A 15,976-nucleotide genomic window follows, 5' to 3' on the forward strand; every position below is an offset into this window, starting at 1 on the left:
GTTCTGCTTCTCTTTCTGTCTGTGTGATCATTAATAATGATATCTATACACCCCTCATTCCACATTACTTCAATAGGATCCGTTAAAAAACAACCAGACAAAACTGTTTTTTTTTTTTTAACCAAATTGGCTCCCCGTATTTTCACAATCTTTAAGTTAAAAAGTGGTGTTGTAATTGTTCAATTCATGTACCAGCATCCACTGCAGTAGATCACTGTTAAACTGTAGGGTCCATCCAATCACCAGCCTGTACCAGCATCCACTGCAGTAGATCACTGTTAAACTGTAGGGTCCATCCAATCACCAGCCTGTACCAGCATCCACTGCAGTAGATCACTGTTAAACTGTAGAGTCCATCCAATCACCAGCCTGTACCAGCATCCACTGCAGTAGATCACTGTTAAACTGTAGAGTCCATCCAATCACCAGCCTGTACCAGCATCCACTGCAGTAGATCACTGTTAAACTGTAGAGTCCATCCAATCACCAGCCTGTACCAACTTCCACTGCAGTAGATCACTGTTAAACTGTAGAGTCCATCCAATCACCAGCCTGTACCAACTTCCACCGCAGTAGATCACTGTTAAACTGTAGAGTCCATCCAATCACCAGCCTGTACCAGCATCCACTGCAGTAGATCACTGTTAAACTGTAGAGTCCATCTAATCACCAGCCTGTACCAGCATCCACTGCAGTAGATCACTGTTAAACTGTAGAGTCCATCCAATCACCAGCCTGTACCAGCATCCACTGCAGTAGATCACTGTTAAACTGTAGAGTCCATCCAATCACCAGCCTGTACCAGCATCCACTGCAGTAGATCACTGTTAAACTGTAGAGTCCATCCAATCACCAGCCTGTACCAACTTCCACCGCAGTAGATCACTGTTAAACTGTAGGGTCCATCCAATCACCAGCCTGTACCAGCATCCACTGCAGTAGATCACTGTTAAACTGTAGAGTCCATCCAATCACCAGCCTGTACCAGCATCCACTGCAGTAGATCACTGTTAAACTGTAGAGTCCATCCAATCACCAGCCTGTACCAGCATCCACTGCAGTAGATCACTGTTAAACTGTAGAGTCCATCCAATCACCAGCCTGTACCAACTTCCACTGCAGTAGATCACTGTTAAACTGTAGAGTCCATCCAATCACCAGCCTGTACCAACTTCCACCGCAGTAGATCACTGTTAAACTGTAGAGTCCATCCAATCACCAGCCTGTACCAGCATCCACTGCAGTAGATCACTGTTAAACTGTAGAGTCCATCTAATCACCAGCCTGTACCAGCATCCACTGCAGTAGATCACTGTTAAACTGTAGAGTCCATCCAATCACCAGCCTGTACCAGCATCCACTGCAGTAGATCACTGTTAAACTGTAGAGTCCATCCAATCACCAGCCTGTACCAGCATCCACTGCAGTAGATCACTGTTAAACTGTAGAGTCCATCCAATCACCAGCCTGTACCAACTTCCACCGCAGTAGATCACTGTTAAACTGTAGAGTCCATCCAATCACCAGCCTGTACCAGCTTCCACCGCATCACTGTTAAACTGTGTGTGAATCATCTAATGAAGTACGATTATCTTAAACTGGGGAAGCTGATCCTCTCTGCAAATTAGCAAATATTTCATTTTGTCTTTGTGTATTTGACAAAGCACATTCTTCTTTACTTCAAAGAAAGGTAACATTTGCTGAATTAGTGGAGAGGCCTGCCAACAGAAGTGATGTCAAACATAACAGAAATGTTGGACATGTTCTGTAATGTCGAGAGGATTATTCCTTATTTAACAAAGCTCTCTGATCTTAACGAGTCAACAGTAATGTGCTAATTAGCAGCATTACCGAAAGTAGACAGCAGTATCCTATTAGAAAACAGCATCAGAAGGATACAGGGAATTCTCTAGTTGTCTCATTGAGACACTGAATAAATATGTAATCTTATAGTACAGCGTTCATTCAATGGATGTGGCTACAAGACAGAGGCTACTGTAACTACAAGACAGAGGCCACTGTGGCTTCAAGACAGAGGCCACTGTGGCTACAAGACAGAGGCTACTGTAGCTACAAGACAGAGGCTACTGTGGCTACAAGTCAGACGCTACTGTGGCTACAAGACAGAGGCTACTGTGGCTACAAGACAGAGGCTACTGTAACTACAAGACAGAGGCCACTGTGGCTTCAAGGCAGAGGCCACTGTGGCTACAAGGCAGAGGCTACTGTAGCTACAAGACAGAGGCTACTGTGGCTACAAGACAGAGGCTACTGTAGCTATAAGACAGAGGCTACTGTGGCTACAAGACAGAGGCTACTGTGGCTACAAGACAGAGGCTACTGTAGCTACAAGACAGAGGCTACTGTAGCTACAAGATAGAGGCTACTGTGGCTACAAGACAGAGGCTACTGTAGCTACAAGACAGAGGCTACTGTAGCTAAGAGATAGAGGCTACTGTGGCTACAAGACAGAGGCTACTGTAGCTACAAGACAGAGGCTACTGTAGCTATAAGACAGAGGCTACTGTAACTACAAGTCAGAGTCTACTGTGACTACAAGTCAGAGGCTACTGTGGCTACAAGACAGAGGCTACTGTGGCTACAAGACAGAGGCTACTGTGGCTACAAGTCAGAGGCTACTGTGGCTACAAGTCAGAGGCTACTGTGGCTACAAGACAGAGGCTACTGTGGCTACAAGACAGAGGCTACTGTGGCTACAAGTCAGAGGCTACTGTGGCTACAAGACAGAGGCTACTGTGTCTTCAAGACAGAGGCTACTGTGGCTACAAGTCAGAGGCTACTGTGGCTACAAGTCAGAGGCTACTGTGGCTAGAAGATAGAGACTACTGTGACTACAAGACAGAGGCTACTGTGACTACAAGTCAGAGGCTACTGTGGCTACAAGTCAGAGGCTACTGTGGCTACAAGTCAGAGGCTACTGTGGCTACAAGTCAGACTCTACTGTGGCTACAAGACATAGGCTACTGTGGCTACAAGACAGAGGCTACTGTAGCTACAAGATAGAGGCTACTGTGGCTACAAGACAGAGGCTACTTTGGCTACAAGACAGAGGCTATTGTAGCTACAAGACAGAGGCTACTGTAGCTACAAGACAGAGGCTACTGTGGCTACAAGACAGAGGCTACTGTGGCTACAAGACAGAGGCTACTGTGGCTACAAGACAGAGGCTACTGTAGTTACAAGACAGAGGCTACTGTGGCTACAAGACAGAGGCTACTGTGGCTACAAGACAGAGGCTACTGTGGCTACAAACAGAGGCTACTGTGGCTACAAGACAGAGGCTACTGTGGCTACAAGTCAGAGGCTACTGTGGCTACAAGATAGAGGCTACTGTGACTACAAGACAGAGGCTACTGTGACTACAAGTCAGAGGCTACTGTGACTACAAGACAGAGGCTACTGTAGCTATAAGACAGAGGCTACAAGACAGAGGCTACTGTGACTACAAGTCAGAGGCTACTGTGACTACAAGACAGAGGCTACTGTGGCTACAAGACAGACGCTACTGTGGCTACAAGTCAGAGGCTACTGTGGCTACAAGTCAGACGCTACTGTGGCTACAAGACAGAGGCTACTGTGGCTACAAGACAGAGACTACTGTAGCTACAAGATAGAGGCTACTGTGGCTACAAGACAGAGTCTACTGTGGCTACAAGACAGAGGCTACTGTAGCTACAAGACAGAGGCTACTGTGGCTACAAGTCAGACGCTACTGTGGCTACAAGACAGAGGCTACTGTAACTACAAGACAGAGGCCACTGTGGCTTCAAGGCATAGGCCACTGTGGCTACAAGGCAGAGGCTACTGTAGCTACAAGACAGAGGCTACTGTGGCTACAAGACAGAGGCTACTGTAGCTATAAGACAGAGGCTACTGTGGCTACAAGACAGAGGCTACTGTGGCTACAAGACAGAGGCTACTGTAGCTACAAGACAGAGGCTACTGTAGCTACAAGATAGAGGCTACTGTGGCTACAAGACAGAGGCTACTGTAGCTACAAGACAGAGGCTACTGTAGCTAAGAGATAGAGGCTACTGTGGCTACAAGACAGAGGCTACTGTAGCTACAAGACAGAGGCTACTGTAGCTATAAGACAGAGGCTACTGTAACTACAAGTCAGAGTCTACTGTGACTACAAGTCAGAGGCTACTGTGGCTACAAGACAGAGGCTACTGTGGCTACAAGACAGAGGCTACTGTGGCTACAAGTCAGAGACTACTGTGGCTACAAGTCAGAGGCTACTGTGGCTACAAGACAGAGGCTACTGTGGCTACAAGACAGAGGCTACTGTGGCTACAAGACAGAGGCTACTGTGGCTACAAGACAGAGGCTACTGTGTCTTCAAGACAGAGGCTACTGTGGCTACAAGTCAGAGGCTACTGTGGCTACAAGTCAGAGGCTACTGTGGCTAGAAGATAGAGACTACTGTGACTACAAGACAGAGGCTACTGTGACTACAAGTCAGAGGCTACTGTGGCTACAAGTCAGAGGCTACTGTGGCTACAAGTCAGAGGCTACTGTGGCTACAAGTCAGACTCTACTGTGGCTACAAGACATAGGCTACTGTGGCTACAAGACAGAGGCTACTGTAGCTACAAGATAGAGGCTACTGTGGCTACAAGACAGAGGCTACTTTGGCTACAAGACAGAGGCTATTGTAGCTACAAGACAGAGGCTACTGTAGCTACAAGACAGAGGCTACTGTGGCTACAAGACAGAGGCTACTGTGGCTACAAGACAGAGGCTACTGTGGCTACAAGACAGAGGCTACTGTAGTTACAAGACAGAGGCTACTGTGGCTACAAGACAGAGGCTACTGTGGCTACAAGACAGAGGCTACTGTGGCTACAAGACAGAGGCTACTGTGGCTACAAGACAGAGGCTACTGTGGATACAAGTCAGAGGCTACTGTGGCTACAAGATAGAGGCTACTGTGACTACAAGACAGAGGCTACTGTGACTACAAGTCAGAGGCTACTGTGACTACAAGACAGAGGCTACTGTAGCTATAAGACAGAGGCTACAAGACAGAGGCTACTGTGACTACAAGTCAGAGGCTACTGTGACTACAAGACAGAGGCTACTGTGGCTACAAGACAGACGCTACTGTGGCTACAAGTCAGAGGCTACTGTGGCTACAAGTCAGACGCTACTGTGGCTACAAGACAGAGGCTACTGTGGCTACAAGACAGAGACTACTGTAGCTACAAGATAGAGGCTACTGTGGCTACAAGACAGAGTCTACTGTGGCTACAAGACAGAGGCTACTGTAGCTACAAGACAGAGGCTACTGTGGCTACAAGACAGAGACTACTGTGGCTACAAGACAGAGGCTACTGTGGCTACAAGACAGAGGCTACTTTGGCTACAACACAGAGGCTACTGTAGCTACAAGACAGAGGCTACTGTAGCTACAAGACAGAGGCTACTGTGGCTACAAGACAGAGGCTACTGTGGCTACAAGACAGAGGCTACTGTGGCTACAAGACAGATGCTACTGTGGCTACAAGACAGAGGCTACTGTAGTTACAAGACAGAGGCTACTGTGGCTACAAGACAGAGGCTACTGTAGCTACAAGACAGAGGCTACTGTAGCTACAAGATAGAGGCTACTGTGGCTACAAGACAGAGGCTACTGTGGCTACAAGTCAGAGGCTACTGTGGCTACAAGACAGAGGCTACTTTGGCTACAACACAGAGGCTACTGTACCTACAAGACAGAGGCTACTGTAGCTACAAGACAGAGGCTACTGTGGCTACAAGACAGAGGCTACTGTGGCTACAAGACAGAGGCTACTGTGGCTACAAGACAGAGGCTACTGTAGTTACAAGACAGAGGCTACTGTGGCTACAAGACAGAGGCTACTGTGGCTACAAGACAGAGGCTACTGTGGCTACAAGACCGAGGCTACTGTGGCTACAAGACAGAGGCTACTATGGCTACAAGTCAGAGGCTACTGTGGCTACAAGTCAGAGGCTACTGTGGCTACAAGATAGAGGCTACTGTGACTACAAGACAGATGCTACTGTGACTACAAGTCAGAGGCTACTGTGACTACAAGACAGAGGCTACTTTAGCTATAAGACAGAGGCTACAAGACAGAGGCTACTGTGACTACAAGTCAGAGGCTACTGTGACTACAAGACAGAGGCTACTGTGGCTACAAGACAGACGCTACTGTGGCTACAAGTCAGAGGCTACTGTGGCTACAAGTCAGACGCTACTGTGGCTACAAGACAGAGGCTACTGTGGCTACAAGACAGAGACTACTGTAGCTACAAGATAGAGGCTACTGTGGCTACAAGACAGAGTCTACTGTGGCTACAAGACAGAGGCTACTGTAGCTACAAGACAGAGGCTACTGTAGCTACAAGATAGAGGCTACTGTGGCTACAAGACAGAGGCTACTGTGGCTACAAGACAGAGGCTACTGTGGCTACAAGACAGAGGCTACTGTGGCTACAAGACAGAGGCTACAAGCTACAAGATAGAGGCTACTGTAGCTATAAGACAGAGGCTACTGTGACTACAAGACAGAGGCTACTGTGACTACGAGACAGAGGCTACTGTGGCTTCAAGACAGAGGCTACTGTGGCTACGAGACAGAAGCTACTGTGGCTACAAGACAGAGACTACTGTGGCTACAAGATAGAGGCTACTGTAGCTATAAGACAGAGGCTACTGTGGCTACAAGACAGAGGCTACTGTAGTTACAAGACAGAGGCTACTGTGGCTACAAGACAGAGGCTACTGTGGCTACAAGACAGAGGCTACTGTGGCTACAAGACCGAGGCTACTGTGGCTACAAGACAGAGGCTACTATGGCTACAAGTCAGAGGCTACTGTGGCTACAAGTCAGAGGCTACTGTGGCTACAAGATAGAGGCTACTGTGACTACAAGACAGATGCTACTGTGACTACAAGTCAGAGGCTACTGTGACTACAAGACAGAGGCTACTGTAGCTATAAGACAGAGGCTACAAGACAGAGGCTACTGTGACTACAAGTCAGAGGCTACTGTGACTACAAGACAGAGGCTACTGTGGCTACAAGACAGACGCTACTGTGGCTACAAGTCAGAGGCTACTGTGGCTACAAGTCAGACGCTACTGTGGCTACAAGACAGAGGCTACTGTGGCTACAAGACAGAGACTACTGTAGCTACAAGATAGAGGCTACTGTGGCTACAAGACAGAGTCTACTGTGGCTACAAGACAGAGGCTACTGTAGCTACAAGACAGAGGCTACTGTAGCTACAAGATAGAGGCTACTGTGGCTACAAGACAGAGGCTACTGTGGCTACAAGACAGAGGCTACTGTGGCTACAAGACAGAGGCTACTGTGGCTACAAGACAGAGGCTACAAGCTACAAGATAGAGGCTACTGTAGCTATAAGACAGAGGCTACTGTGACTACAAGACAGAGGCTACTGTGACTACGAGACAGAGGCTACTGTGGCTTCAAGACAGAGGCTACTGTGACTACAAGACAGAGGCTACTGTGGCTACAAGACAGACGCTACTGTGGCTACAAGACAGAGGCTACTGTGGCTACAAGACAGAGGCTACTGTAGTTACAAGACAGAGGCTACTGTGGCTACAAGACCGAGGCTACTGTGGCTACAAGTCAGAGGCTACTGTGGCTACAAGATAGAGGCTACTGTGACTACAAGACAGAGGCTACTGTGGCTATAAGACAGAGGCTACTGTGACTACAAGACAGAGGCTACAAGACAGAGGCTACTGTGGCTAGAAGATAGAGCCTACTGTGACTACAAGACAGAGGCTACTGTGACTACAAGTCAGAGGCTACTGTGGCTACAAGTCAGAGGCTACTGTGGCTACAAGTCAGAGGCTACTGTGGCTACAAGTCAGACGCTACTGTGGCTACAAGACAGAGGCTACTGTGGCTACAAGACAGAGGCTACTGTAGCTACAAGATAGAGGCTACTGTGGCTACAAGACAGAGGCTACTGTGGCTACAAGACAGAGGCTACTGTAGCTACAAGACAGAGGCTACTGTAGCTACAAGATAGAGGCTACTGTGGCTACAAGTCAGAGGCTACTGTGGCTACAAGTCAGAGGCTACAAGACAGAGGCTACTTTGGCTACAAGACAGAGGCTACTGTAGCTACAAGACAGAGGCTACTGTTGCTACAAGACAGAGGCTACTGTGGCTACAAGACAGAGGCTACTGTGGCTACAAGACAGGGGCTACTGTGGCTACAAGACAGAGGCTACTGTAGTTACAAGACAGAGGCTACTGTGGCTACAAGACAGAGGCTACTGTGGCTACAAGACAGAGGCTACTGTGGCTACAAGACAGAGGCTACTGTGGCTACAAGACAGAGGCTACTGTGGCTACAAGTCAGAGGCTACTGTGGCTACAAGATAGAGGCTACTGTGACTACAAGACAGAGGCTACTGTGACTACAAGTCAGAGGCTACTGTGACTAAAAGACAGAGGCTACTGTAGCTATAAGACAGAGGCTACAAGACAGAGGCTACTGTGACTACAAGTCAGAGGCTACTGTGACTACAAGACAGAGGCTACTGTGGCTACAAGACAGACGCTACTGTGGCTACAAGTCAGAGGCTACTGTGGCTACAAGTCAGACGCTACTGTGGCTACAAGACAGAGGCTACTGTGGCTACTAGACAGAGACTACTGTAGCTACAAGATAGAGGCTACTGTGGCTACAAGACAGAGTCTACTGTGGCTACAAGACAGAGGCTACTGTAGCTACAAGACAGAGGCTACTGTAGCTACAAGATAGAGGCTACTGTGGCTACAAGACAGAGGCTACTGTGGCTACAAGACAGAGGCTACTGTGGCTACAAGACAGAGGCTACTTTGGCTACAACACAGAGGCTACTGTAGCTACAAGACAGAGGCTACTGTAGCTACAAGACAGAGGCTACTGTGGCTACAAGACAGAGGCTACTGTGGCTACAAGACAGAGGCTACTGTGGCTACAAGACAGAGGCTACTGTAGTTACAAGACAGAGGCTACTGTGGCTACAAGACAGAGGCTACTGTAGCTACAAGACAGAGGCTACTGTAGCTACAAGATAGAGGCTACTGTGGCTACAAGACAGAGGCTACTGTGGCTACAAGTCAGAGGCTACTGTGGCTACAAGACAGAGGCTACTTTGGCTACAACACAGAGGCTACTGTAGCTACAAGACAGAGGCTACTGTAGCTACAAGACAGAGGCTACTGTGGCTACAAGACAGAGGCTACTGTGGCTACAAGACAGAGGCTACTGTAGTTACAAGACAGAGCCTACTGTGGCTACAAGACAGAGGCTACTGTGGCTACAAGACAGAGGCTACTGTGGCTACAAGACAGAGGCTACTATGGCTACAAGTCAGAGGCTACTGTGGCTACAAGTCAGAGGCTACTGTGGCTACAAGTCAGAGGCTACTGTGGCTACAAGATAGAGGCTACTGTGACTACAAGACAGATGCTACTGTGACTACAAGTCAGAGGCTACTGTGACTACAAGACAGAGGCTACTGTGGCTACAAGACCGAGGCTACTGTGGCTACAAGACAGATGCTACTGTGGCTACAAGATAGAGGCTACTGTAGCTATAAGACAGAGGCTACTGTGACTACAAGACAGAGGCTACTGTGACTACGAGACAGAGGCTACTGTGGCTTCAAGACAGAGGCTACTGTGGCTACGAGACAGAAGCTACTGTGGCTACAAGACAGAGGCTACTGTGGCTACAAGTCAGAGGCTACTGTGGCTACAAGACAGAGGCTACTGTGGCTACAAGACAGAGGATACTGTAGCTACAAGACAGGGGCTACTGTAGCTACAAGATAGAGGCTACTGTGGCTACAAGACAGAGGCTACTGTGGCTACAAGTCAGAGGCTACTGTGGCTTCAAGACAGAGGCTACTGTGGCTTCAAGACAGAGGCTACTGTGGCTACAAGATAGAGGCTATTGTAGCTACAAGACAGAGGCTACTGTGGCTACAAGTCAGAGACTACTGTGGCTACAAGTCAGAGGCTACTGTGGCTTCAAGACAGAGGCGACTGTGGCCACAAGACAGAGGCCACTGTGGTTCCAAGACAGAGGCCACTGTGGTTCCAAGACAGAGGCTACTGTGGCTTCAAGACAGAGGCTACTGTGGCTTCAAGACAGAGGCTACTGTGGCTTCAAGACAAAGCCTACTGTGGCTTCAAGATAGAGGCTACTGTGGCTTCAAGACAGAGGCTACTGTGGCTTCAAGATAGAGGCTACTGTGGCTACAAGTCAGAGGCTACTGTGGCTACAAGACAAAGGCTACTGTGGCTACAAGACAGAGGCTACTGTAACTACAAGACAGAGGCTACTGTGGCTACGAGTCAGAGGCTACTGTGGCTACAAGTCAGAGGCTACTGTGGCTACAAGACAGAGGCTACTGTAACTACAAGACAGAGGCTACTGTGGCTTCGAGTCAGAGGCTACTGTGGCTACAAGTCAGAGAATACTGTGGCTACAAGTCAGAGGCTACTGTGGCTACAAGACAAAGGCTACTGTGGCTACAAGACAGAGGCTACTGTAACTACAAGACAGAGGCTACTGTGGCTACGAGTCAGAGGCTACTGTGGCTACAAGTCAGAGGCTACTGTGGCTACAAGACAGAGGCTACTGTAACTACAAGACAGAGGCTACTGTAGCTACAAGACAGAGGCTACTGTAGCTACAAGATAGAGGCTACTGTAGCTACAAGACAGGCTACTGTGGCTAAAAGACAGAGGATACTGTAGCTACAAGACAGGGGCTACTGTAGCTACAAGATAGAGGCTACTGTGGCTACAAGACAGAGGATACTGTGGCTACAAGTCAGAGGCTACTGTGGCTTCAAGACAGAGGCTACTGTGGCTATAAGACAGAGGCTACTGTGACTACAAGACAGAGGCTACTGTGACTACAAGACAGAGGCTACTGTGGCTTCAAGACAGAGGTTACTGTGGCTACAAGACAGAGGCCACTGTGGTTCCAAGACAGAGGCCACTGTGGTTCCAAGACAGAGGCTACTGTGGCTTCAAGATAGAGGCTACTGTGGCTTCAAGACAGAGGCTACTGTGGCTTCAAGACAAAGCCTACTGTGGCTTCAAGATAGAGGCTACTGTGGCTACAAGACAGAGGCTACTGTGGCTACAAGACAGAGGCTACTGTGGCTACAAGACAGAGGCTACTGTAGCTACAAGATAGAGGCTACTGTGGCTACAAGACAGAGTCTACTGTGGCTACAAGACAGGGGAAACTGTGACTACAAGACAGAGGCTACTGTGGCTACAAGACAGAGGCTACTGTGGCTACAAGACAGAGGCTACTGTGGCTACAAGTCAGAGGCCACTGTGGCTACAAGTCAGAGGCCACTGTGGCTCCAAGACAGAGGCTACTGTGGCTACAAGACAGAGGCTACTGTGGCTACAAGACATAGGCTACTGTGGCTACAAGACAGAGGCTACTGTGGCTACAAGGATACAGCTGTAGGGTCTTCATTTGAGCCAGTTTGCTACAGCAGGAAAATAAACCTGCAGAAACAAGAATTGTGAATTTTTTATGTGGATTATAATTCATGAACATTTTTGTAGGGGTTGATACATTTTCCGTAACGGAGAATCAAGTCTGAAATGTCAAAGTGGAAATTTCAGACTTCAGAAGCCTTTTAGACCTCAAATACACAACAAGTTTTAAATACAAAGTTCTCCTGGAACAGGGTGATCAAATTAAGCACCTATATCTGAACTACACTGTCTCCTCCATTAACACATACCAATGTAAACCACGCCTCCTCCATTAACACATACCACTGTAAACCCCGCCTCCTCCATTAACACATACCACTGTAAACCCCGCCTCCCCCATTAACACATACCACTGTAAACCCCGCCTCCTCCAATAACACATACCACTGTAAACTCCGCCTCCTCCATTAACACATACCACTGTAAACCCCGCCTCTACCATTAACATATACCACTGTAAACCCCGCCTCATCCATTAACACATACCACTGTAAACCCCGCCTCCTCCATTAACACATACCACTGTAAACCCCGCCTCCACCATTAAATCACACCACTGTAAACCCCGCCTCCACCATTAACACATACCACTGTAAACCCCGCCTCCTGCATTAACACGCACCACTGTAAACCCCGCCTCCTCCATTAACACATACCAATGTAAACCACGCCTCCTCCATTAACACATACCACTGTAAACCCCGCCTCCATTAACACATACCACTGTAAACCCCGCCTCCCCCATTAACACATACCACTGTAAACCCCGCCTTCTCCATTAACACATACCACTGTAAACCCCGCCTCCTCCATTAACACATACCACTGTAAACCCCGCCTCCCCCATTAACACATACCACTGTAAACCCCGCCTCCTCCATTAACACATACCACTGTAAACCCCGCCTCCTCCATTAACACATACCACTGTAAACCCCGCCTCCTCCATTAACACATACCACTGTAAACCCCGCCTCCTCCATTAACACATACCACTGTAAACCCCGCCTCCCCCATTAACACATACCACTGTAAACCCCGCCTCCTCCATTAACACATACCACTGTAAACCCCGCCTCCTCCATTAACACATACCACTGTAAACCCCGCCTCCCCCATTAACACATACCACTGTAAGGCCATATAAATAAGTTAAACGAACTCAATTACTTTTAGTCTGGGGAGAAACTGAATAGATAGATACATTGATCAATGTTAATGGTTTTGGTTTATGTTGAGCTCACCAGTTCCCCGACTTTGTACAAATAATTGCATTACCTGCTCTGACATATTTACAATGTAATTTCCTTAATATTTGTATTCTGTATTAAAAAATAAAAAAGTGTCATTTCAAATCTGCTCCTTCAATAGATCTATGCATTACCAAAACAACCCATGTATAATGTTTAAACGAAGTTGACAAAAATCTCCTCTTGCTCTAACCGTGATTTATCTGGTGTTTTGTACATATAAATGCTTATTCAAGCATCTGTGGGCAGATGCATTTATCCTACTCTGGCATCTCTAACGAATAACTCTGTTCTGTTAGCATTAGCCTTGACACCGTCTCTTCCAGAGTGATAAAAAAATAAAAAATAAATGTGATCAACAAAGTTGAGTGTTTTTTTTTTTCGTATCACAAAGCTGAGAGACTGCTCTTTACTGATTAATGTAAGAGATTACTGTGGAAGTCTTATCATGGGGGGGGGGGGGGGGTATGAATGGGGGATTTGGGAGGAACAGCATTAGTCTTTATAAACAGTACTGTTGATATTACATCATTTTCAGAAGTACTTAAATATCCAAGTATTCACAAAAAAAGTACTTTACAGTTTAAAATTACTTTTCATAACATGATTGTTTGATGCTTTTGAAATTGTACTCAACTGATGGAATCTAAAAGAGTATTTAAATAAAATGATAATTGTATAATTTTTTGAAAAAATATATACTTAAAAATATATAAATATATTGCATTTGACAAAAACCTTTTGTCTGTCAATTAAAACATGATACACAATCAATAGTGTCTTCAGGCTCTTATCCACAGATAACGGTACCCTTACACACTTTTCTTTCTACGGTACAGATACAATTCCACTGAGTCACCCTGTTCTTCTGTCGTCTGCTACCATCTAGCGGTTCTTACCGGTATAAAGGCTTTCTGGGGTTGGGGAAATATACGACGCGCAATTGTGTTTGTCCTCCGCGGTGTTCCGTAGTCGGGGGCTCACAGGTCCGTTTCTGAAAACACAGCGTTTTTGTCGGTTAAATTCCTCTAGTAAATTGTATTTTGGTAGTGAATTGTGCACAATCTTACTAGTAAAATTAATTTATTACAATGGCATACCAGCTCTACAGAAATACGACGCTAGGAAACAGTCTGCAAGAGAGTCTTGACGAGCTAATTCAGGTAAACTGCAGTTATGCTAGCTCCCAAGATAGCTAGATAATTAGCTAACGTGATCTAGTTGCACTTTGTTTTAGGATAGCTAATTATGAAGCCACATTATTCATCGTTGATTTCGTTATCTGAAAAAGGGTGTTATCTTTCACTATAAATAACTGGTTAGGTAACCTAGTTACCCTTCTCGTCTTCGACATAGCTAGCTAACTAGTTAGCCATGCTAACAAGAAGCATCTCCATAACTGGCTGCAGTGACGTCTGATTTGAACCAAGAAGCTAAAATATTAGTTCTAGAAAGCTCATTTACAGGCTCCGTTTTGATTGACTAAATTAAGCTGGCTAATGTGTTTCACCGAAGTCAGTGGTGATGAGTAACGTTCTTTGGATTCACTACATTTGTATTGCTAGTTACTGGCTCATTAGTTAGCTATTATACGCGCATGCGCGACTAGTTCAAGGTGATTAGCTCAATAAACTCATGATTTCTGGTTCAAGCCTCACTCCAGCACTTCTCAATCACTAGCTACATTACTTTACCAGCTACTGTTAGCTACTCATCTGAAAACAGTAGCTAGGTATATATTTCTTACAATGTTAAACTTGAGTCATGATTAAATGGAAAAACGGTTGTTCCCCCCCCCCCCCCCCCAGACCCAACAGATCACTCCTCAGTTGGCGCTTCAGGTTCTCCTCCAGTTTGACAAAGCCATCAACACGGCGCTGGCCAACCGGGTTCGCAACAGGGTCAACTTCAAGGTGAGGACTGGCTTGTGTTCACTAGGAAGCAAACGAAACGAGGAAGAGACCGATCTGAATTTGTCTAATAGAAACTCTTGTTTTCATGTGCAAAACACAACTGTTTGCAGTTGTTTGGACTAATTATTACTCCCCTGTTTGCACCTACCTTAAAAAAAAAGGGGGGGGGGGGACAAATACGAGTGCAGGGGCTGGTACAGGTGTAGGCTTTCTCTCTAGCCAAAGCAACATCACAGCTGATTCAACAAACACTGTATTGAAGGTTATGGTTAAATCAAAGTGTATTCGTCACGTACACAGTTTACAACTGGTATAAACGGTGCAGCATAATGCTTACTTGTAAGCTCCCTCAACAGTGCTGTACAATATCAATATAATCAAAGTCAAATAATAAGTAGTAGGTAGAATGTAATATAATTGATATGTACACAATTTGGTTAGTTGAAACAGATGACTGTTTTTGTCTGGAGCAAAAGCCTTCACCCACACGTAAACCTTGCAGATGAGTTTGTCCATCCCTGGTTGAAAATGAGCTGAAATCATAGCTGTATGTTTTTATTAATACATCCCATTGGTTGAAATGCCATTCTGCTTTTGTACACTTTATTTTTAATTTTTAAATGTGTTGTAACATTCTCTCGCCTCTAGGGGTCACTAAACACCTATAGATTCTGTGACAACGTGTGGACCTTTGTTCTGAATGACGTGGAGTTTAGGGAAGTGACAGATCTGGTCAAGGTGGACAAAGTCAAGATCGTCGCCTGCGATGGGAAAAGTAGGCTCACTTTTTTTCTCTCTCTCTCAGGCCATTTTCTCTTCATCTTCAAACAGACTCGGTTAGAACTAGATTACACACTTCGCTCTCCAAGTATAAGACCAAGTGAATGACTATTTCTCACACAGTAGTTTGATTTTGATTCACATTTTGCATTTCAAAATGAATCACCATACTAACCTGCCCAGCTTCTTTTCTCTTATCAGACACAGGCAATGCTGCAGAGTGAACGAAGACAATGGCATCAGCTGAGACGTTACTGATGAAGAGGAGGGTGGAGAGAGACCACCCTATATCACAGACAGACAGGACTGTATATATAACTTATTACAGTAATGGCTGTGAAGAAGATGCACTTAAACCCTTGTGTGTGTGTATATATACGACCATCTGAATCAATGGGAGTGAATGGACCAGTCAAGGCCTTGGGATATTGCTTGCATGACTTTTCTTTTTTTTTATAAATTTGTTTCTTAGAACTGCC

General features: G+C 46.3%; 1 protein-coding gene across 1 annotated transcript; it reads left to right on the forward strand.

The window, feature by feature from the left end:
• The first annotated feature begins 13,741 nt into the window (after positions 1-13,741).
• Positions 13,742-15,771, forward strand: LOC116359679 (transcription initiation factor IIA subunit 2). The gene is made up of 4 exons (XM_031812964.1): positions 13,742-13,967; positions 14,613-14,717; positions 15,366-15,492; positions 15,699-15,771. The coding sequence occupies exons 1-4, from the start codon at positions 13,896-13,898 to the stop codon at positions 15,719-15,721; spliced, it is 327 nt and encodes a 108-aa protein (XP_031668824.1). The 5' UTR covers positions 13,742-13,895; the 3' UTR covers positions 15,722-15,771.
• The last annotated feature ends 205 nt before the right edge of the window (positions 15,772-15,976 follow it).

This window comes from Oncorhynchus kisutch, unplaced genomic scaffold, assembly GCF_002021735.2.
Source record: "Oncorhynchus kisutch isolate 150728-3 unplaced genomic scaffold, Okis_V2 Okis03b-Okis08b_hom, whole genome shotgun sequence".
NCBI classification, from domain to species: Eukaryota; Metazoa; Chordata; class Actinopteri; order Salmoniformes; family Salmonidae; genus Oncorhynchus; species Oncorhynchus kisutch.